Source organism: Sphaeramia orbicularis, unplaced genomic scaffold (assembly GCF_902148855.1).
Source record: "Sphaeramia orbicularis unplaced genomic scaffold, fSphaOr1.1, whole genome shotgun sequence".
NCBI classification, from domain to species: domain Eukaryota; kingdom Metazoa; phylum Chordata; class Actinopteri; order Kurtiformes; family Apogonidae; genus Sphaeramia; species Sphaeramia orbicularis.
This window is the reverse complement of record NW_021941583.1, coordinates 122,935-147,500: the sequence shown is the minus strand read 5'-3', so window position 1 is coordinate 147,500 and position 24,566 is coordinate 122,935. Positions and strand designations below refer to the sequence as shown.

The 24,566-nt window shown below is 43.3% G+C and overlaps 1 protein-coding gene across 1 annotated transcript in view; it reads left to right on the top strand.

The window, feature by feature from the left end:
- The window catches only part of ranbp10 (RAN binding protein 10), a 127,056-nt gene that overhangs the window by 51,741 nt on the left and 50,749 nt on the right, over positions 1-24,566 (top strand). Inside the window, exons 4-6 of the mRNA XM_030130010.1 lie at positions 16,251-16,418; positions 16,532-16,554; positions 19,137-19,321. Coding sequence (XP_029985870.1) covers positions 16,251-16,418; positions 16,532-16,554; positions 19,137-19,321 — 376 coding nt within the window. The remainder of the gene's footprint in view (positions 1-16,250; positions 16,419-16,531; positions 16,555-19,136; positions 19,322-24,566) is intronic.

Sequence of the window (24,566 nt, the reverse complement as noted above, 5' to 3'; positions counted from 1 at the left end):
GCCACTGTGAGTTTGTGTGCCGGTGTGTGTTTGTGTACCGGTGTGTGTTTGTGTACCAGTGTGTGTTTGCGTACCACTGTGTGTTTGCGTACCAGTGTGTGTTTGCGTACCACTGTGTACCACTGTGTGTTTGTGTACCAGTGTGTGTTTGTGTACCAGTGTGTGTTTGTGTACCACTGTGTGTTTGTGTACCGGTGTGTGGTTGTGTACCAGTGTGTTTGTGTACCACTGTGTGTTTGTGTACCGGTGTGTGTTTGTGTACCAGTGTGTGTTTGTGTGCCGGTGTGTGTTTGTGTGCCAGTGTGTGTTTGTGTACCACTGTGTGTTTGTGTGCCGGTGTGTGTTTGTGTGCCAGTGTGTGTTTGTGTACCACTGTGTGTTTGTGTGCCGGTGTGTGTTTGTGTACCAGTGTGTGTTTGCGTACCACTGTGTGTTTGTGTACCACTGTGTGTTTGCGTACCGGTGTGTGTTTGCGTACCGGTGTGTGTTTGTGTACCGGTGTGTGTTTGTGTACCGGTGTGTGTTTGTGTACCGGTGTGTGTTTGTGTACCGGTGTGTGTTTGTGTGCCGGTGTGTGTTTGTGTACCGGTGTGTGTTTGTGTACCGGTGTGTGTTTGTGTGCCGGTGTGTGTTTGTGTACCAGTGTGTGTTTGTGTGCTAGTGTGTGTTTGTCCCACACTCTGTGTGTATGTGTGTGTCCTGGACTGGACCACTGTGTTCTTCTTCTTTGCACTTCGTTGCGTTTTGCCCCGCCCACCCTCGGTCTTCTGCGTTTAGGGATCTCAACATTAGGGATGGAACCATAGGAGAATTCGAGGCCTGTCATGGTACACAAAATTTCCGGTTCTGTATGTTTTCGGTTTTCAAGGCCACGGTTCATTTTTTTTTTTTTTTTTTTTTTTCAGTTCAGTACGGGAAGTCAGAAAACCCCTCCAAATGTCTTTAATGCATTTATTATGAAGTTTTGAACATTTTTCCCCCAATTTTTGGAGACAATCGAATGTAGAAAAAACAGGAATAATATAATTCTGCTGCTATAAATCAAATAGAAATTAAAATAAATCAAATATTACTAAACGTATTTCAAATGTTAGTATTGCACTTTTCCCAGAAAGGGAGTTTGGAACAAACAACACAAATGAAATCCCAGTTCTGTCAGTTCACATTCTGCAGAACAATAACAACAAAATTCCACATGAAGTGCAACATTAACGAGGGTAAACTGGTATTCTGTTTGAACAAACTGAAGAGAAACACCGACAACAAAATGAACACAATTATTTATTTTTGGACATATTTGGTTTGTTTTTTTTCCTTATGTCAGCTGCTATTTCATATTTCACATCAATGTGCCCCCTTCAATATGTCCGTGTGGAACTTGCACGGATTTAAAGTTCCGCATCGACTGACGTCTTTCGTTCCTTTTTCTTTTTCTCAACATACTGTACGTCCTGTTTGTTGAGTGAGTTGTGGGAAATTGTGGTGCTTTGTTTTTATCTTGTTAATGACCCCAGGAAGAGGAGCTGCTGTGGTGTGCAGCAGCTAACCTGGATCAGACTAACTCCTAAACTCCTAAACTGTGCAGTTTCCGTACAGCTGTGGACTGAATGTCAGATCACGGTTATTGTGACTAAAATTTATCATGGTTATCATTATTATCGCAGTATTATTGAAATTGTACTCAAAATGTTCAAAAAGTACAAATACACACACTGAAATAATTGAACCAAGTTGTATTTGGAAAAACAACAACACAAACAAATACAATACCAGTCCCACTGTCCCTTCTGTGTCAGAAACATTCCAATATTAACCCTTAGTGGTCTGAGTCTATTCTGTCTGTTTTTCAGTCCTTTTGATTTGGCCTTTATATACTATAGAAACAAATGTTTACTATACCCATGTTTGGGATCTGTTTTTTCAGCACAACTTCATCTATATCATCTGTCTATTATTTTTTCACTTTAACCTACTATAAAAACATAAAAGGACAAAAAACACACAAAAATATGAAATCCAATTTGAAAAATGTATATAATTTATTGCATAAATAACACACAGATGTTTAACGAACCTTTTCAAAGACTTTAAAAGTGAATATTGGTTTAAATATTAGGTATAGAAAATTAAAATTGGAATAAATTCAAACTCTACTCAGATATTTGACATTAAAGCAGATCTGTACAGAGGGTTTATTCCCCTAAAAGTGCGATAATCAAACACGGTTATCATGAGAATTAGAATTTAAATGCTAATACTAACAGTCTGTGATTTTACGGCAGTTTATGGCTATAGTGGTAATGGTTCCATCCTACTCCACATGCATTTCCACATGTGTGTACAGACGTGTGCGTCCCCTCATAGTCCAGTGTTCTCCACTGCTGACCTCTGGGTCTGATCCTGCTGTGGAGTCCTGCCCATTTCATTAGCATGTTGGAGCAGTGAGCCTGGCTTTAGAGGCAATATCCCTGTCAGCAGATTAATCTAATACCTCAGCACACACACACACACACACACACACAAGTATATCCACATATGCACAAAAGACAACACATGGAAGGATGGAGCAGCAGCGTGTGTGTTACGGTAACAGAAACAGCAGTGCACTTAGATAACCCAAGTAAAGTCAGCTGTTTACACCAGGCTGGGCTCCACACGTCTGTGCACATTCACATGTATGAGCACACGTCCAGTATCTCAGGTCACCCACGACCTACTTTCACTAACCCCGCTGTGCTTTTTGGCAACGCCAGACGAGCTGCGATTGAGCAGAGACACTGACGGACCGGTGCACCCACACTGTTGGGTTCAAGAGGAGGAAGTACCGCCAAAGCCAACAAGTGCAGACGGAAAGGCTCTGGAAACCAGGACCGTGTACCGGCCAGAATCTGATGATACAATACAAGTCACAGTACTCGGATCAGGATACCATATGTCACGATACCGTTAAAAAGGCAATTTTTTGTTTGTTTCTTTTTGTTTAATGATTATTTGAATTCCATCATAAATCTGCACAAATACTGAACACATTTGTATTTGATCCCAACAGGATCTAATGTTCTATCACCAAATGTTCAAACTGAAATTCTGTTTTCCAGACATTCCAGTTTCAGATCCTGTTCAAATGTTCAGATTCTATTAGTTCACAGCTAACATCAGAACAGGATTGGACAACAAAGGAACCAACATTATTGAATAAAAGAGTGTGAAATCCTACGATAATGCACGTTCTGTGTCTGTCCGGCCTCCGACACGGGGTCCGATCAATGTTGTAGGGGAGGGTGTACGGGTACAGTGCCGCTGTTGCACCACAGGAGGGCGCTATCGTACAATGGCACCACGGGTGCAATGCCGCTAGTGATAATAAATAAAATATAAACAACAAAGAAAAACAAAAAAGCTAAAATGAACCTCCACAGTATCTGCATTTGAATAAATACCTAAAAAATTCCGTACAGTACTTTTTAATATCGATACAGTATTGTGAAATGAAATATTGTAATATATTGCAGAACCCATATTTTCTTACAGCCGTACTGGAAACCTAAATACACAATGGCTTCCTAACTTTGTTACTTAAGGTATTATGTATCTAATAGTAAACATCAAAGATGATTAGAAATGAGTTTCAAACGTGGGGCAAGGACCTGTTCTCCAAAGTGAAACTGATCTGGAAGTATCTGTAACTGTAGTACTGTTGGGTTATAGTACACCTGGGTTTATCTGTAGTACTGTTGGGTTATAGTACACCTGGGTTTATCTGTAGTACTGTGGGGTTATAGTACACCTGGGTTTATCTGTAGTACTGTGGGGTTATAGTACACCTGGGTTTATCTGTAGTACTGTTGGGTTATAGTACACCTGGGTTTATCTGTAGTACTGTGGGGTTATAGTACACCTGGGTTTATCTGTAGTACTGTGGGGTTATAGTACACCTGGGTTTATCTGTAGTACTGTGGGGTTATAGTACACCTGGGTTTATCTGTAGTACTGTTGGGTTATAGTACACCTGGGTTTATCTGTAGTACTGTGGGGTTGTAGTATTATTATTACATATTAGCCCAGAAGTCTGAGGGGTCAGAGGTAAGCTAATGCTAAGCGCTAGCTGGGGATGTAACGATTACCGGTATAGCGATAAACGGTAAAATTTCCAACGGTTAGCGTTAGCATTTAAATTGTAATTATCATGATAATCGTGTTCGATTACAGCACTTTGAAAATCAGAGTGATACCGCTCATTTCCTGCAGAAGCAGATCAGCAGAACATGTTTTCAAAGCCTCCTTCAGCATATTGACATTAGTTCATTAAACAGTTCAGCAAAATAGGACTGTGTTTGTGTTGGTGTTGGTGTTAGTGTTAGTGTTGGTGTTAGTGTTGGTGTTAGTGTTGGTGTTGGTGTTGGTGTTGGTGTTGGTGTTAGTGTGTCTAATGGTGTGTATGTGTGACACTGGGGATGATCTGGTCTGAAAATGGTCACAGCAGCTCCTCTATCACCTGTCCAAATACTGTTTTTCACACTGAAAAAAAAACACTCAGGAATCAATAGGAGAATTGATAAGGAATTGGACTGGTGAGCAGAACTGATGATGGCATTGGTATTGATCAAATCCTTTTAATTCCCACCTCTAGTGCAGATATGTCTGAGGGTCACAAGGCTTTAATGCACATTTGTATGTTTGTACATGTTAATATTTAAGGTTTCTGCCACAGAAAGTAGATTGTGCCGATTATTTCATTTGTTTCTTTTTCTAAATACAACTTGGTTAAATTCTGTCAGTGTGTGGATCAGTATTTTTTGAACATTTTGAGCACATTTCAACAATACAGCAATAATAATAATAATAACTGTGATCATTTTGGTCACAATAACCATGATATAAAATTTTCATATGGTTCCATCCCTAGTGCTAGCATAATGCAAGTGTGGACTAGCAATGCCATTTTACACAGATGATAATGAACCGATCAGCCTTGACGACAGATTCGTTATGTGGAAGAAAGGGCTGTCATACAGAGCTGGGACAGTCTGAAATGGCTGACATCAAAGCTTTCTATTCACCTTCATAGAGAATTAACAGAGGAAACACCTGAGCACTTATTAGATGAGTCCTGGAAGAAAAAAGAATGACATAATAGTTTTGGAAAGAAGTTCAATGCATGTCTGTTGTAAAAATTATGTAACAATTAGCGGTATGATGATGAACGGCGGTTAAATCACAGATGGTCAGTATTACCGTTTAAATTCTTATTATCATGATAACCGTGTTTGATTACCGCACTTTTCCACAGAAAATGCTTATATGCTTTAATGTCAAATATTTGAATATAGTTTTAATTTATTCCAGTTTTAATTTTCTATACCTAATATTTGAACCAATATTCACTTTTAAAGTCTGTGAAAAGGTTCGTTAAACATCTGTGTGTTATCTATGCAATAAATTATATACATTTTTCAAATCGGCTTTTCTATGGTTTTTTGTGTGTTTTCTGTCCTTTTGTGTTTTTATAGTAGGTTAAAGTGAAAAAATAATAGACAGATGATATAGATGAAGTTGTGCTGAAAAACCAGATCCAAACATGGGTATAGTAAACATTTGTTTCTATAGTATATAAAGGCCAAATCAAAAGGACTGAAAAACAGACAGAACAGACTCAGACCACTAAGGGTTAATATGTGAATGTTTCTGACACAGAAGGAACATGGGGACTATTATTTTTTTAAATTTTATTCCATATACAACTTGGTTAAATTATTTCAGTGTGTGTATCAGTACTTTTTGAACATTTTGAGCACAATTTCAACAATACTGAGATAATAATGAGAACTGTGATAATTTCGGTCACAGTAACCCTGACCTGACATGTTCATCTGGTTCCATCCCTGATGTCTATGGCACCCAGAAGTTTTTGGATCCAACATCTTTCAGATACTTCCCCTCTGGCCCCGTGGTCTGAACACAAAAATGCACTATATTTGGAATAGGGTTTATTATAGTTTGGAATGTGGATGCTTAGTGAGACGCTGAACTTTGATTTGGTATACTATGCTTTTTTTTTCTATTTGGAGGCGAACAGCCTTTAAGACACAGCAGGTTTCTCATACAAATAAGTGGAAGAGGATCTGGGAAGAAAACCCATGCAGTGGTGTCCTGTGCGGTGGTAGAATAATCCTGCTGTCATGTTATCCGCTGTCTGTATTCAAATCCCAGTCGTATGCGCTGTTTATGCAGCCCGTCTGTATGTGTGACTGCATTAGGCTGTCAGGGCGGAGTCTCCAAACACATGTGACTCCCATCTGTAGCGCTGGTCTGTCATGGAGCTGTTCCATTCACTCAAACAGCTGTGCTCCTGTCTGAACACACCACCCCTCAGCTTTCTACACTGTTTTAGCCGGGCCCAGCAAACAGGAGTTTGTGCGGCGTCAGCTCAGTATGGGCATCAATATATTTCTCTTGGATAGGCAGAATGCAGTGGACATGGAACCCACAGAGGTCGCATTTCATCCTGTTGAGGAGTTATATACTGACAAATGCAAAGGTCACTTCAGGTCAGACCGCACTGTGTGTGTTGGTCACTTTCTTCTGTTGTAAGTACAGATGAAACATTAATGGTTCTAATTTCAGATGTAACGGCTAAAATTTACTTTAATTTAGGGGGTCAAATGAGTGTCCATTTTTGTCAAAAAAAACCAAACAGTTGTCCTACAGTCACAGAAGTGTGTGTAAATAATGCTAATCCATTTGTGCACAGACTACTGATATTCTCTGACAGTGGAAGCTCTATTTTCATAAATATTGGATTTGGAATAGCACGTGGATGTGAAAACTTTTGCTGGTGGACGGACGTGACATTACCCATGATGCTCTGGTCAGTCCCAGTACTTTATTAGGAATAAACTTCTAGACTTCCTATTGCTAATTGTGCTCTTCTTCATAAATGTTGGTATTGTGGATCTAAAACAATCCCAGCTGACACAAAAACACTAATGTGTCAGTGGACGGATGTGACATGGTTGTTGTGGATCCCATCATACTGATGCTCTGCAGCCATGTCAGCGTTTACACTAATGATCCCTGTGCAAAAACTAGGAGCACTATTATTTATTGGATAGTTTAGCATCAGACTAAAGAGGAAAGAACAATCTAGAATTGTTCTTTGTGTCTAAAAATGCTTCTTATTGTAAAAGTGTTGATGTAAACAGTGCTGTGTGCCATTCCTCATGTATGTATTGGTGGAACAGAAGCAGGATGGATCAGCACCATACTCCAGATTGAACCTGTACAAATAAAACATGTGATATGGAGGAGAGAATCTGGGAAGAAAAACTGGGGAATCCAAAAGAAGAGAAGATTTGTTTTTCAGAGAAATTCAGTTCAAATCAGAGGTCGCGTTAACCAAAAATATTCCGTCACTGACGGATTTTTTTTTTAAATGATGGAAAATTCTGGAGGCCATCCGTCATTTTGACAGATATAGAACCAACATCCACCTGCATAGAACCAACATCCTACCTGTATAGAACCAACATCCACCTGCATAGAACCAACATCCACCTGTATAGAACCAACATCCTACCTGTATAGAACCAACATCCACCTGCATAGAACCAACATCCTACCTGTATAGAACCAACATCCACCTGCATAGAACCAACATCCACCTGTATAGAACCAACATCCACCTGTATAGAACCAACATCCACCTGCATAGAACCAACATCCACCTGTATAGAACCAACATCCACCTGCATAGAACCAACATCCACCTGTATAGAACCAACATCCACCTGCATAGAACCAACATCCACCTGTATAGAACCAACATCCACCTGCATAGAACCAACATCCACCTGCATAGAACCAACATCCACCTGTATAGAACCAACATCCACCTGCATAGAACCAACATTCTACCTGTATAGAACCAACATCCACCTGCATAGAACCAACATCCACCTGTATAGAACCAACATCCTACCTGTATAGAACCAACAGCACCACTGTTCACAACTACACTGAATACAACAGCAGTCCACCTGTAGTAGACCCTGTCCAGTTAGTCCAGCTGTAGTAGACCCTGTCCAGTTAGTCCACCTGTAGTAGACCCTGTCCAGTTAGTCCAGCTGTAGTAGACCCTGTCCAGTTAGTCCAGCTGTAGTAGACCCTGTCCAGTTAGTCCAGCTGTAGTAGACCCTGTCCAGTTAGTCCAGCTGTAGTAGACCCTGTCCAGTTAGTCCAGCTGTAGTAGACCCTGTCCAGTTAGTCCAGCTGTAGTCCCCCTCCTGTCCAGTTAGTCCAGCTGTAGTAGACCCTGTCCAGTTAGTCCACCTGTAGTAGACCCTGTCCAGTTAGTCCAGCTGTAGTAGACCCTGTCCAGTTAGTCCAGCTGTAGTAGACCCTGTCCAGTTAGTCCAGCTGTAGTAGACCCTGTCCAGTTAGTCCAGCTGTAGTAGACCCTGTCCAGTTAGTCCAGCTGTAGTAGACCCTGTCCAGTTAGTCCAGCTGTAGTCCCCCTCCTGTCCAGTTAGTCCAGCTGTAGTAGACCCTGTCCAGTTAGTCCACCTGTAGTAGACCCTGTCCAGTTAGTCCAGCTGTAGTAGACCCTGTCCAGTTAGTCCAGCTGTAGTAGACCCTGTCCAGTTAGTCCACCTGTAGTAGACCCTGTCCAGTTAGTCCAGCTGTAGTAGACCCTGTCCAGTTAGTCCACCTGTAGTAGACCCTGTCCAGTTAGTCCACCTGTAGTAGACCCTGTCCAGTTAGTCCAGCTGTAGTAGACCCTGTCCAGTTAGTCCAGCTGTAGTAGACCCTGTCCAGTTAGTCCAGCTGTAGTCCCCCTCCTGTCCAGTTAGTCCACCTGTGGTAGACCCTGTCCAGTTAGTCCAGCTGTAGTAGACCCTGTCCAGTTAGTCCAGCTGTAGTAGACCCTGTCCAGTTAGTCCACCTGTAGTAGACCCTGTCCAGTTAGTCCACCTGTAGTCCCCCTCCTGTCCAGTTAGTCCAGCTGTAGTAGACCCTGTCCAGTTAGTCCAGCTGTAGTAGACCCTGTCCAGTTAGTCCAGCTGTAGTCCCCCTCCTGTCCAGTTAGTCCAGCTGTAGTAGACCCTGTCCAGTTAGTCCAGCTGTAGTAGACCCTGTCCAGTTAGTCCAGCTGTAGTAGACCCTGTCCAGTTAGTCCAGCTGTAGTAGACCCTGTCCAGTTAGTCCAGCTGTAGTAGACCCTGTCCAGTTAGTCCACCTGTAGTAGACCCTGTCCAGTTAGTCCAGCTGTAGTAGACCCTGTCCAGTTAGTCCAGCTGTAGTCCCCCTCCTGTCCAGTTAGTCCACCTGTGGTAGACCCTGTCCAGTTAGTCCAGCTGTAGTAGACCCTGTCCAGTTAGTCCAGCTGTAGTAGACCCTGTCCAGTTAGTCCAGCTGTAGTAGACCCTGTCCAGTTAGTCCACCTGTAGTAGACCCTGTCCAGTTAGTCCAGCTGTAGTAGACCCTGTCCAGTTAGTCCAGCTGTAGTCCCCCTCCTGTCCAGTTAGTCCAGCTGTAGTAGACCCTGTCCAGTTAGTCCACCTGTAGTAGACCCTGTCCAGTGAGTCCACCTGTAGTAGACCCTGTCCAGTTAGTCCAGCTGTAGTAGACCCTGTCCAGTTAGTCCAGCTGTAGTAGACCCTGTCCAGTTAGTCCAGCTGTAGTAGACCCTGTCCAGTTAGTCCACCTGTAGTAGACCCTGTCCAGTTAGTCCAGCTGTAGTAGACCCTGTCCAGTTAGTCCAGCTGTAGTAGACCCTGTCCAGTTAGTCCAGCTGCAGTAGACCCTGTCCAGTTAGTCCACCTGTAGTCCCCCTCCTGTCCAGTTAGTCCAGCTGTAGTAGACCCTGTCCAGTTAGTCCAGCTGTAGTAGACCCTGTCCAGTTAGTCCAGCTGTAGTCCCCCTCCTGTCCAGTTAGTCCAGCTGTAGTAGACCCTGTCCAGTTAGTCCAGCTGTAGTAGACCCTGTCCAGTTAGTCCACCTGTAGTCCCCCTCCTGTCCAGTTAGTCCAGCTGTAGTAGACCCTGTCCAGTTAGTCCAGCTGTAGTAGACCCTGTCCAGTTAGTCCACCTGTAGTCCCCCTCCTGTCCAGTTAGTCCAGCTGTAGTAGACCCTGTCCAGTTAGTCCAGCTGTAGTAGACCCTGTCCAGTTAGTCCAGCTGTAGTAGACCCTGTCCAGTTAGTCCACCTGTAGTAGACCCTGTCCAGTTAGTCCACCTGTAGTAGACCCTGTCCAGTTAGTCCAGCTGTAGTAGACCCTGTCCAGTTAGTCCAGCTGTAGTCCCCCTCCTGTCCAGTTGGTGTCAGTGTTCATATTAGTCAGTGTCAGTCTTGTGTGGTCGTTTCTGTGACTTCAGCCTAAATTCGATGCTCCTTTGCTCGTGCAAACTGTGCACACAGCTGAGTCTCCTTATTTTAAAGCCCAGTAAATATGATGGCAGTGAGAAACGTGGAGAAAAAAGAGGGACTGATGGTGAAGGATGACGGACGAGCGAGGAATACTGCAGTTTTTATGGCATTTGGTGTGTTCTATGTACGCATGTTCTACCTTTCATGTGTTATTAGATCCCATGTAAATGTGTGCGTAGATCTGTGGTTCACAGAAGCTGAACTCTAACCCTCAGTGCATGAGAACACACCAGTTCACAGTGAAGGACAGAATGATGCCAGTGGTGATATCAGGTTGGTTTATCAGCAGCAGCAACTCCAGCTGCTGCATCACTCAGATGTTTCTGAACATTAAATACGACTGAATAGATCTGTTTAGCATTCACAAATAAACATTTGAAATGACAGATAATAATGTGTTATGACGGAATTTTTATGACCCTGTCCGTCAAAATGATGGACCGTAAAAATGTCTAGTGCAACCTCTGGTTCAAATAGAACTTGTCCATTTGTGACATGAAAATATAGCATTAATTGTGCTGAAATGGTTCATTTTTGAGCTGAAAACATAGTTCATATGAGCATCAACATGTTGAACAGAACTGAAATCCTGTCCATTTGAACAACTGTCATTTACCAACACAGAGTTCCTTTGGATTCACTGAAACTGATTTAATATGAACACAGACGCAGAGCTGTGAACACACTGGAGCCCATAACGATATGAACATTTCGTATCACAGTTATTGTGACCAAAATGATCACAGCTATTATTATTACATCATGGTATTGTTGAAATGTGCTGGAAAAAGTTCTTGTCTTATGCACAACTGTAAATAATTTAACCAAGTTGTATTTAAAAAAAAAAAAAAAAAAAAAGAAAGAAAAAATAAAGTAACAGGCACAATGTACTTTCTGTTGCAGAAACATTCAAATATTAACATGTAAACATCAAACATACACATGTGCATTAAAGATGGAACCTTATGGACACTGTTGGACCATTTTCCAGATCAAGTTTGTGTTGAAAGTGCAGTAATCAAACAGTTATCATGATAATTAGAATTTAAACGCTAATACTAACTGTCGGGAATTTTACCGCCTTTTATCATTATACCAGTAATGGTTACATCCCTGGTTCCAATAAAACTGAAGTTAATCTTCCTGAGTGAAAACCTTTGTTTCTGTATTTAAATTGTGCACTTGCTTGGAGACCAACACCGCATTTTTACATTTTCATCGAACAAGCCTGTAGTTTCAGTCCATATATAAAAAAGAAAAAAAGAAAAGAAAAAGTGCTAAATATGCTTTTCATTGCTTCTAATTTTTATTTTGCTATTTTATGGCATTTTAATCTCTTTGAATGAAACGGACTTTTTATGAACATACATTTACTCCATTACTCAGTTCTTTGTCAGTTCTGCCCAGTGCAGTTTTTGTTCATGAAGCCTAAAAACAAACCAGAATTGTAATTATTATTCATGTGTTCCACTTCTGCTTCATAAGTCTTACAGTAGTTGTAGTAGAAATCTGACCAAGATGATTTTTACTAGTTCCACTGGAAGATGTTTTTGCTTAACTCAAGATTTTTTTGCTTAATTGGAGCCAAACCCTCCTCCAGTGGACCCAGTGTAGATGCTGCTGTTCAGATCAGTGTAACTCAGATGCTGCAGATCTCTGGTCTGTAAATCACTTCTTCTGTCTCAGTGTACAGTTCCTCTGGAGGGGATTCTGTCGGAGTTTCAGTGGGATCAGATGTTTGGAACAGAAATGAGACAGATCCACTGGGTCAGAGTTAGATTTTTTCCAATGTAATTTTTTCCTGTAAATAATGACAATACCTAATTTTTCTCTTTGTTTTAGTGCAAATAACATTAAATTATGAAACTATTTACATTTACAAACTATCAAAAGAAAAACAATGTGAATAAAACTGAAAAGAAGTCAAATTTCTAAAGAAAAATAAGTGCAGTTTTAAAAATATCATGCCTCGACGTGTCATTTACACATGTGCATTACAGATCAGATCTACAAAGGCACAAAACATTTAGTAACAAGCAGAATATTGGTACAGTAGCACTGAATTTTCTTCAGATATTTCATGTTGTTCATATTTGTTCAGGTCATCTATCTGCTACCTTGGCCAGGTCTCCCCTGCAAAAGAGATTCCTAATCTCAATGGGACTTCCTGGTGAAATAAAGGCAAAATAAAAAATAATAATAAAAGGATAGTTTGTTAATGTTAATATTTTCATACTTTAATGTTTTTGGGTGGTTTTTTGCACTAAAACAGAGAGAAATTTGGAGTTATCATTTTCTATAGGCATAATGTAATTTTTTTCACATTAAACCAAGAGAATTTGGAGTCATTATTTCTAGGTAATTATGATATTATTTTATTTGAGATCACAACGTGGAACCTGAATAAAAATGGGTTGGACACTTTGACTGTTCATGTCTTCAGTGTAATTGTTGCACTTTGTAAATTCCTCCACGGGTCGGACTGGAACCTTTGGAGGGCCCACATGTTCCACACCTCTGCTTTAGACTGGATTTCCTGTTTAACCCTTTCATGCATGAATAAAAATAATAATAATAATAATCAAGATTTTTTTTCTTGAGTGTTTTTATTCATCTGTAGGCATGAAAAAATAATGTGACTGAATTTTTTTGGGAAAAAGTTTGACAGTTTTACTTAAAAAATGCTGTCCATTGCAAAGGACTTTCCATTAAAAATTAAATAAATAAAAATAATACTAAAAAATGTATCTGGGGGGAAAAAAAACTGTTGCATTATGCAGTTTCCAATCACGACAATTGTTTAATGGAGAAAAGCTAAAATTTTCACTTTCCTGGGTGTCAAGAGGTTAATGCTGCTAATCTGACATTTTCTCACATTTGAACATATTATAATACTAATTATTACTAGGGCTGTTAGAAAATATCACTTCTGCAATATATCGCAATATTTCATTTCACAATACTGTATCAATATTAAAAAGTCCTGTATGGATATTTTTACGTATTTATTCAAATGAAAATATGGTGGAGGTTCATTTTTGTTTTTTGGTTTTCTTTTTTGTTCATATCTTCTTTATTATTATTTTCCACTTTTTTTTATTAAATAATGTTTATTTGAATCATCCTAAAAGCACTTTTTACTCTGAGGCAGATGTTAGTTCCTTTGTTTGGATTGAACTCAAATCCTGTTCTGATGTTAGTTGTGAACTAATAGAATCTGAACATTTGAACAGGATCTGAAACTGGAATGTCTGGAAAACACAATTTCAGTTTGAACACAGTTGGAACATTTGCTGATAGAACATTAGATCCTGTTGGGATCAAATACAAATGTGTTTAGGATTTGGGCAGATTTATGATGGAATTCAATTCTTCCAGGAAATAATCATTTAAAAAAGAAACAAAGAAAAAATGGCCTTTTTAACAGTATCATGATATATCGTCATATATCGTATTGTGATCCCAGTATTGTGATTTGTATCATATCTCCAGATTCTTGCTGATACACAGCCTTAGTTATTACTCACTCAGATAATATGCAAAAAAAAACCAAAACTTTTTGTTTGGAAAAAAAAAAAAAAAAAAAAAAACTCTATTAATCACAGTCTAATAACAATTTGCAATTGATTTGCAGAAGTGGTGCATTAGTGTCCACTGTGTTGGCTGATGTGGAACTGAAACCAAACCCATGAATATACAGAGAACAGCTGGAGAAGAACTGACCACTGGACTGACCACTGGACTGACCAGTGTGCACGAAAGGGTTACGGTGGAACAAATTGCATACAGGAGATCATAATTAACCCTTTCATGCACACTGGTCACTCCAGTGGTCAGTCCAGTGGTCAGTTCTTCTCCAGCTGTTCTCTGTATATTCATGGTTTGGTTGTTTCAGTTCCAGATCAGCCGACACAGTGGACACTTCTGCACCATCCCATAATAATCATTCAGAGCAGCACTGTCACTGCTGTTCCACATGAACCTGATCTGCACTCACAGGTTTGAGTGGAAATCAGTTGTTAATTGTTAGACTGTAATTAACAGTTTTTTTTTTTTTTTTTTTTTAACCCTTTCATGCATGAATTAGGAGAACTGCAGTCAGGATTTTTTCCTCTTTAGGCATGAAAAAAAAATGAAGCAATAGAATGTTTTTTTAATGAACCTATTTTTCATGGAGTTACAAAAATGTCCGCTCAGCTGGACACCATGGGTTATGTGTCATTTTGAAGCAAAGAAAAGTTTATTAAAATGCAATATCTGAAAGTGATGTACGTGTGAAAACTATGAAATACCATTTTTACTGCAGCTAATCTGATGTTTTCTCACATTTCATCGTACTCTAATACAAGCTAACACTCACTTCATGGAGATGATACATATATTTAAACTAGAAGCACTCGGAGAGCGCAGACCTCCGCCAAGGCTGATCAGTGGCCCCCCCTGTGGGCCCCCCCACGCCAAGGAGGTTATGTTTTTGCCAGGGTTTGTTTGTCTGTTTGTTTGTTTGTCTGTTTGTTTGTCTGTCCGTTAGTGTGCAACATAACTCAAAAAGTTATGGACAGATTTGGATGAAATTTTGTGGTCTGCGCCCCCCCTGTGGGCCCCCCCACCCCCGATCACCACCAAAATTTAATCATTTCTTCCTTATCCCATTTCCAACAAACCCTGAAAATTTCATCCAAATCTGTCCATAACTTTTTGAGTTCTGTTGCACACTAACGGACAGACAGACGGACAGACAAACCCTGGTAAAAACACAACCTCCTTGGTGGAGGTAACAAACCTTTTTGTTGAAGTAACCGGTTCATCACAGTCTAGTAACTGAAAATGGATTTACGCTCAAACATCTGAGTGCAGATCAGCTTTATCAAGAACAGCAATGTTACAGTACTGGTCTGAATGTCAGTGTATTATTATGGGATGGTGCAGAAGGGTCCCCTGTGTCAGCTGATCTGGAACTGAAACCAAACCCATGCAACATGATGTCAGGACTTTGTGTCAGTACGCACCTCACTGGTAAACTGGTGTGTTATCTGGACGACCTTAGAAGCTTTTGTGTGTTTACTGACCCATGAATATAAAAGAGAACAGCTGTCAAATAGCTGTCCACTGGACTGACCACTGGACTGACCAAAAGGCATGAAACGGTTACTAAGATTTGATCCCTAATTATTAACTTTTTCCCTCTCACACTAACTATAAATCTGTAGTTTACTTTGGAAATCCTCCTCAGCTCCCCCAGTACTCCCCCAGTACTCTCCCAGTACTCTCCCAGTACTCTCCCAGTACTCCCCCAGTACTCTCCCAGTACTCCCCCAGTACTCCCCCAGTACTCCCCCAGTACACTCCCAGTACTCCCCCAGTACTCCCCCAGTACTCCCCCAGTACTCTCCCAGTGCTGTTCCTCTGCTGCTGTAGTGACTCACCAGTGTCCTTACTATAGGTGAGAGCCTCCTGCTGGCTGTTCCAGGTACTGCGTCACATGCCAGACACTGTGTGTGTGTGTGTGTGTGTGTGTGTGTGTGTTCAGTGTTGTCAGTTGGGAACATCTGAGCAGTAGATGTGAATGAGGAAGTGTCTCTCTTCCTTTGGCAGCCAACACTATGATGAGAAAACCCCAAAAAGCGTCAGAATGCCCTGGAGCCGGCCCCTTCAGCTCCAGTCCCACTCTTTATTCTTCTGTTTTCAAAGGAACTGTGCCGCTGTGAAGCGTCCTTCGTACACATGGCTCATTTTTGTTCATAATTACACAATCTGTGACTTTATTCAGACGGCTGAATAATGTAAAATTCAGAAAGCTAATCCTAATCCTTGTCCTATTTTAGGATGGGACAAGCACTCGTACGGTTACCACGGAGATGACGGCCACTCCTTCTGTTCCTCCGGGACCGGCCAACCGTACGGCCCGACGTTCACCACAGGCGACGTGATTGGCTGCTGCGTCAACCTCATCAACAACACATGCTTTTACACCAAAAATGGCATCAGTTTAGGTGGGTAAACACCGCACACCAGTCTGTGGAATTTATATGAAAGTATGTGTTCAAAGTCATGTGTTTGATCTAATGTAGAAGTGTGTTTGACAGTTTGTTCTTCTCTCCTTTAGGTGTAGCCTTCACAGACCTCCCTGTAAGTACCAAAAGCAACATATACATATACATATACATATACATATACATAATAATAATGATAATGATGATAATGATGATGATGCTAATAATAATAATAATAATGATGATGATGATGATAATGATGATGATGATGATGATGATAATAACAATAATAATAACAATAATAATAATAATATTCCAGTTACAATGAATAACGTGCCATTGAAAAGTTCTCAGATTCAGATTCCAGTTTTTTTGTCATTCCAGCATATAAAAAATACACAGAAACAAAACGTTGTACTCAGGTCCCCAACTGTCAGCAGCATTTAGTAAATAGTATGAATTACTGATAAAAATAATGAATAATAATAAAATAAAAATGAACTTTAAAAATCCCTATTCTTGTTAAATGTTCTTTTATATCCCTGCACAAGTGTGATAGGTATTTTCACACATGAGGCAGCTCTTTTGACAGCTGGCTTGGAACTAAAACTGTTTTTTTTCATCCAGTGGCCAAAGTAATGGGAATATTTCCTTTCTTTTTTTTGTCTTTTTTTTTTGGAAGAAAAATGCTACTTTAAGGGTTGTACCAGTCAAACTAGTGTGGAAAATGGAACAGATTGGCTGCTGGCTGTTCCAGCTGTCAGAGCAGATGGGATTACCAGCTCACAGTTACTTGACTTTATTGTTTATCTGACAGGGACAGTGTACAGTCACACAGTAGCACCAGAGTTAGCTAAGAGCTAATTAGCATCTGCAGTCCCAGGGCAGGTAAACAGACAACAGCAAATACAGAATAGAAAAACAGGACGTTACAGCAAACAGATGACAAACAATTTAAAAACTAAATACAGATATGACAATGTAGTAAAAAGCTAAAAATGCAATAATAAAACAATACAGTTTAAATAACACAGGATGAAAAATATATTCTGTACAAAGCATAAATAGTGAATATAAACATAAGAATAAATAGTATTCCAGCCAAGTCCCTCATTTAGTTACAGCAGCATCTTTACAGATCAAGCCCTTAGTGAGATTCAATAGTGTAAAAAATAAGTGGGCAAAGGCATTTAATTATTTGGACAGTTTTGAGCCTGTTGAACCAAAACGACTTGTAACCAACAGTCAGTTTGTATTTTTTTTTTACTTTCTCTGTCTTACACTGTCTCCAGACGTCTGTAGACCAGCTCCAAGTTTAGTCTCATCAAAAAAATACATTCACGTCAACTTTCTCAAAACATTTTATTCCTTAATAAAATGTTACTCTGTTTGTAAGATAATTAAAATGTTAACCAGTTAACCTTTTTATGATGAGATACAGTTAATGTCTCCCACTGGAAGATGAAAATGTTGGATAAAGTAAAGGAGTGATTAAGCAAAGTAACAGAAGATAAAACAATGAAACTGAATTTTCTTGGAGGAGGTTGGGTTTTTTTCTCAGTTCATCTTAAAAAGTCAGCAGTTTTAAATGTTCAACCTCCTCAAGTGTGTTAATAGTGGATTCCATTTAGGGATGGAACCATTACCAGTATAACAATAAATGGCGGTAAAATCACAGACTGTTAGTATTACTGTTTAAATTCTAATTCTCATGATAACTGTGTTTGATTACCGCACTTTTAGGGAAAAAACCCTCTGTACAGATCTGCTTTAATGTCAAATATTTGAGTATAGTTTAATTTATTCCAATTTTAATTTTCTATACCTAATATTTGAACCAATATTCACTTTTAAAGTCTGTGAAAAGGTTCGTTAAACATATGTGTGTTATTTATGCAATAAATTATATACATTTTTCAAATCGGATTTTATATATTTTTGTGTTTTTTGTCCTTTTATGTTTTTATAGTAGGTTAAAGTGAAAAAATAACAGACAGATGATACAGATGAAGTTGTGCTGAAAAAACAGATCCAAACATGGGTATAGTAAACATTTGTTTCTATAGTATATAAAGGCCAAATCAAAAGGACTGAAAAACAGACAGAATAGACTCAGACCACTAAGGGTTAATATGTGAATGTTTCTGACACAGAAGGGACAGTGGGACTGTTATTATATTTGTTTTTTTGTGGTTGTTTTTTTTTTTTTTTTTTAAGATACTTGGTTCAGTTCTTTCAGTGTGTGTATTAGTACTATTTGACCATTTTCAGCACAATTTCAACAATACCGCGATAATAATGATAACTGTGATAATTTTGGTCACAATAACCGTGATATGAAATTATCGTGTCGTTACATCCCTAATTCCATTTTTAACTGATGTTTTTGTTGCCACTGAATTTAATTTAATTTGGATTTAGATTAAAAACAAATGTGACGTATGAAGAGAATCCTCCTTCATTTGATTGTTAAAGGTGTCAGAAGTGCAGCTGAGTGTAAATGTCCACCGTCCAGCCCTGGTCAGTAGACAGACTGGTCAGTAGACAGACTGATCAGTTGACAGACTGGTCAGCAGGTTCAACCATGTGGTCAGACTAACCACATGCTTCCTGTCACCGTCTCATGATGACAGGGCCATTCCACGACTCAAACCCACGGCTGAGGGTCAATCCTGTCCTTAAAATCACGGTTTCTTTTCTGTCTTTGGTCCCTCTCAGCCCAACCTGTACCCCACTGTGGGTCTCCAGACCCCTGGTGAGATCGTAGACGCTAACTTCGGCCAGCAGCCGTTCGTCTTCGATATCGAGGACTACATGAGCGAATGGAGGGCCAAGATCCACGGCATGATCGCCCGCTTCCCTATCGGAGAGAGACTGGGGGAGTGGCAGGCCGTCCTGCAGAAGTAAGTTCTGTCACCGCCACGACATAGTCTAACCCTAACCCTAACCCCCTAACCCTAACCCCCTAACCCCCTAACTCTAACCCCAACCCCAACCCTAACCCTAACCCTAACCCTAACCCCCTAACCCTAACCCCCTAACCCCCTAACTCTAACCCCAACCCCAACCCCAACCCCAACCCTAACCCTAGGCCTAACCCTAACCCTAGGCCTAACCCTAACCCTAACCCTAACCCTAGGCCTAACCCAAGCCCTAACCCAAGCCCTAACCCTAGCCCTAACGCTAACCCTAACCCCAACCCTAACCCTAGGCCTAACCCAAGCCCTAACCCTAACCCTAACCCCCTAACTCTAACCCTAACCCCAACCCCAACCCTAGCCCTAACCCTAACCCTAGGCCTAACCCAAGCCCTAACCCTAACCCCCTAACCCTAACCCTAACCCCCTAACCCCCTAACGCTAACCCCCTAACTCTAACCCTAACCCCCTAACCCTAGCCCTAACCCCCTAACTCTAACCCCAACCCTAACCCTAGCCCTAGCCCTAACCCTAGGCCTAACCCAAGCCCTAACCCTAGGCCTAACCCTAACCCCCTAACCCTAACCCCAAAACCCTAACCCCCTAACCCCCTAACCCTAGCCCTAACGCTAACCCTAACCCCAACCCTAACCCTAACCCTAACCCTAGGCCTAACCCAAGCCCTAACCCCTAACCCTAGCCCTAACCCTAACCCCAACCCCAACCCTAGCCCCAACCCTAACCCTAGGCCTAACCCAAGCCCTAACCCTAACCCTAACCCCCTAACTCTAACCCTAACCCCAACCCTAACCCAAGCCCTAACCCTAACCCTAGGCCTAACCCTAACCCCCTAACTCTAACCCTAACCCCAACCCTAACCCTAGACCTAACCCAAGCCCTAACCCTAACCCCCTAACCCTAACCCCCTAACGCTAACCCCCTAACTCTAACCCTAACCCCCTAACCCTAACCCTAGCCCTAACCCCCTAACTCTAACCCCAACCTCAACCCTAACCCTAGCCCTAGCCCTAACCCTAGGCCTAACCCAAGCCCTAACCCTAGGCCTAACCCTAACCCCCTAACCCCAAAACCCTAACCCTAACCCCCTAACCCTAGCCCTAACGCTAACCCTAACCCCCTAACCCCAACCCTAACCCTAACCCTAGGCCTAACCCAAGCCCTAACCCTAACCCCTAACCCTAACCCTAGCCCTAACCCTAACCCCCTAACTCTAACCCCAACCCCAACCCTAGCCCCAACCCTAACCCAAGCCCTAACCCTAACCCTAATCCTAACCCTAACCCTAACCCTCTAATCCTAACCCCCTAACCCTAACCCCCTAACCCTAGCCCTAACACTAACCCTAACCCCCTAACCCCAACCCTAACCCTAGGCCTAACCCAAGCCCTAACCCTAATCCTAACCCTAACCCCCTAACTCTAACCCTAACCCCAACCCTAGCCCTAACCCTAACCCTAACCCTAGGCCTAACCCTAGGCCTAACCCTAACCCAAGCCCTAACCCTAGGCCTAAACCTAGGCCTAACCCTAACCCCCTAACCCCAACCCTAACCCTAATCCTAGCCCTAGCCCTAACCCTAACCTAACCCAACCCTAACCCTAACCCTAGGCCTAACCCTAACCCTAGGCCTAACCCTAACCCAAGCCCTAACCCTAGGCCTAACCCTAACCCCCTAACCCCAACCCCAACCCTAACCCTAACCCTAGCCCTAGCCCTAACCCTAACCCCCTAACCACCTAACCCTAACCCTAGGCCTAACCCTAACCCTAGGCCTAACCCTAGGCCTAACCCTAACCCCCTAACCCTAACCCTAAACCCTAACCCTAACCCTAGGCATAACCCAAGCCCTAACCCTAACCCAAGCCCTAACCCTAGGCCTAACCCTAACCCTAGGCCTAACCCTAACCCTAACCCCCTAACCCCCTAACCCTAACCCCCTAACCCCAAAACCCTAACCCTAACCCCCTAACCCTAGCCCTAACGCTAACCCTAACCCCAACCCTGACCCTAACCCTAGGCCTAACCCAAGCCCTAACCCTAACCCCTAATCCTAACCCTAGCCCTAACCCTAACCCCCTAACTCTAACCCTAACCCCAACCCTAACCCTAGCCCCAACCCTAACCCTAGGCCTAACCCAAGCCCTAACCCTAACCCCCTAACCCTAACCCCCTAACCCCCTAACGCTAACCCCCTAACTCTAACCCTAACCCCCTAACCCTAGCCCTAACCCCCTAACCCTAGCCCTAACCCCCTAACTCTAACCCCAACCCTAACCCTAGCCCTAGCCCTAGCCCTAACCCTAGGCCTAACCCTAACCCCCTAACCCTAACCCCAAAACCCTAACCCCCTAACCCCCTAACCCTAGCCCTAACGCTAACCCTAACCCCAACCCTAACCCTAACCCAAGCCCTAACCCCTAACCCTAGCCCTAACCCCAACCCCAACCCTAACCCTAGCCCCAACCCTAACCCTAGGCCTAACCCAAGCCCTAACCCTAACCCTAACCCCCTAACTCTAACCCTAACCCCAACCCCAACCCCAACCCTAACCCAAGCCCTAACCCTAACCCTAGGCCTAACCCTAACCCCCTAACTCTAACCCTAACCCCAACCCCAACCCTAACCCTAGGCCTAACCCAAGCCCTAACCCTAACCCCCTAACGCTAACCCCCTAACTCTAACCCTAACCCTAACCCTAGCCCTAACCCCCTAACTCTAACCCCAACCCCAACCCTAACCCTATCCCTAGCCCTAACCCTAGGCCTAACCCAAGCCCTAACCCTAGGCCTAACCCTAACCCCCTAACCCCCTAACCCCAAAACCCTAACCCTAACCCCCTAACCCTAGCCCTAACCCTAACCCTAACCCCCTAACCCAAGCCCTAACCCTAACCCTAGGCCTAACCCTAACCCCCTAACTCTAACCCTAACCCCAACCCCAACCCTAACCCTAGGCCTAACCCAAGCCCTAACCCTAACCCCCTAACGCTAACCCCCTAACTCTAACCCTAACCCCCTAACCCTAGCCCTAACCCCCTAACTCTAACCCCAACCCCAACCCTAACCCTATCCCTAGCCCTAACCCTAGGCCTAACCCAAGCCCTAACCCTAGGCCTAACCCTAACCCCCTAACCCCCTAACCCCAAAACCCTAACCCTAACCCCCTAACCCTAGCCCTAACGCTAACCCTAACCCCCTAACCCCAACCCCAACCCTAACCCTAGGCCTAACCCAAGCCCTAACCCTAACCCCTAACCCTAATCCTAACCCTAACCCCCTAACTCTAACCCTAACCCCAACCCTAGCCCTAACCCTAACCCTAGGCCTAACCCTAACCCTAGGCCTAACCCTAACCCAAGCCCTAACCCTAGGCCTAACCCTAACCCCCTAACCCCAATCCTAACCCTAATCCTAGCCCTAACCCTAACCTAACCCTAACCCAATCCTAACCCTAACCCTAGGCCTAACCCTAGGCCTAACCCTAACCCAAGCCCTAACCCTAGGCCTAACCCCCTAACCCCAACCCCAACCCTAACCCTAATCCTAGCCCTAATCCTAGCCCTAACCCTAACCCTAGGCCTAACCCTAACCCTAGCCCTAACCCTAACCACCTAACCCTAACCCTAGGCCTAACCCTAGGCCTAACCCTAGGCCTAACCCTAACCCCCTAACCCTAACCCCCTAACTCTAACCCTAACCCCAACCCCAACCCTAACCCTAGGCCTAACCCAAGCCCTAACCCTAATCCTAACCCTAACCCTCTAACCCTAACCCCCTAACCCCAAAACCCTAACCCTAACCCCCTAACCCTAGCCCTAACGCTAACGCTAACCCTAACCCCCTAACCCTAACCCCAACCCTAACCCCCTAACCCTAACCCCAACCCCAACCCTAACCCCCTAACCCTAACCCCCTAACTCTAACCCTAACCCCAACCCTAGCCCTAACCCTAACCCTAGGCCTAACCCAAGCCCTAACCCTAACCCAAGCCCTAACCCTAGGCCTAACCCTAACCCTAGGCCTAACCCTAACCCTAGGCCTAACCCCCTAACCCTAACCCCCTAACCCCAAAACCCTAACCCCCTAACCCTAACCCCCTAACCCTAGCCCTAACGCTAACCCTAACCCCCTAACCCCAACCCTGACCCTAACCCTAGGCCTAACCCAAGCCCTAACCCTAACCCCTAATCCTAACCCTAGCCCTAACCCTAACCCCCTAACTCTAACCCTAACCCCAACCCCAACCCTAACCCTAGCCCCAACCCTAACCCTAGGCCTAACCCAAGCCCTAACCCTAACCCCTAATCCTAACCCTAACCCTAACCCTCTAACCCTAACCCTAACCCCCTAACCCTAACCCCATAACCCCCTAACCCTAACCCCCTAACCCTAGCCCTAACGCTAACCCTAACCCCCTAACCCCAACCCCAACCCTAACCCTAACCCTAGGCCTAACCCAAGCCCTAACCCTAATCCTAACCCTAGCCCTAACCCTAACCCCCTAACTCTAACCCCAACCCCAACCCTAGCCCTAACCCTAACCCTAACCCTAGCCCTAACCCTAGGCCTAACCCTAACCCTAACCCAAGCCCTAACCCTAGGCCTAACCCTAACCCTAACCCTAGGCCTAACCCTAGGCCTAACCCTAACCCCAACCCTAACCCTAATCCTAGCCCTAACCCTAGGCCTAACCCTAGCCCTAACCCTAACCCCTTAACCCTAACCACCTAACCCTAGGCCTAACCCTAACCCTAGGTCTAACCCTAACGCTAGGCCTAACCCTAACCCTAGGCCTAACCCTAACCCCCTAACCCTAGGCCTAACCCTAACCCAACCCTAACCCTAGGCCTAACCCTAACACTAGGCCTAGGCCTAACCCTAACCCCCTAACCCTAACCGTAGGCTTGGCCTAACCCTAACCCCCTAACCCCCTAACCCTAGGCCTAACCCTAACCCTAGGCCTAACCCTAACCCTAACCCCCTAACCCTAACCCTAGGCCTAACCCTAACCCTAGGCTTGGCCTAACCCTAACCCCCTAACCCTAGGCTTAACCCTAACCCTAGGCTTGGCCTACCCTAACCCCCTAACCCCCTAACCCTAGGCCTAACCCTAACCCCCTAACCCTAGGCCTAGGCCTAACCCTAACCCCAGGCCTAACCCTAACCCTAGGCTTGGCCTAACCCTAACCCCCTAACCCTAGGCCTAACCC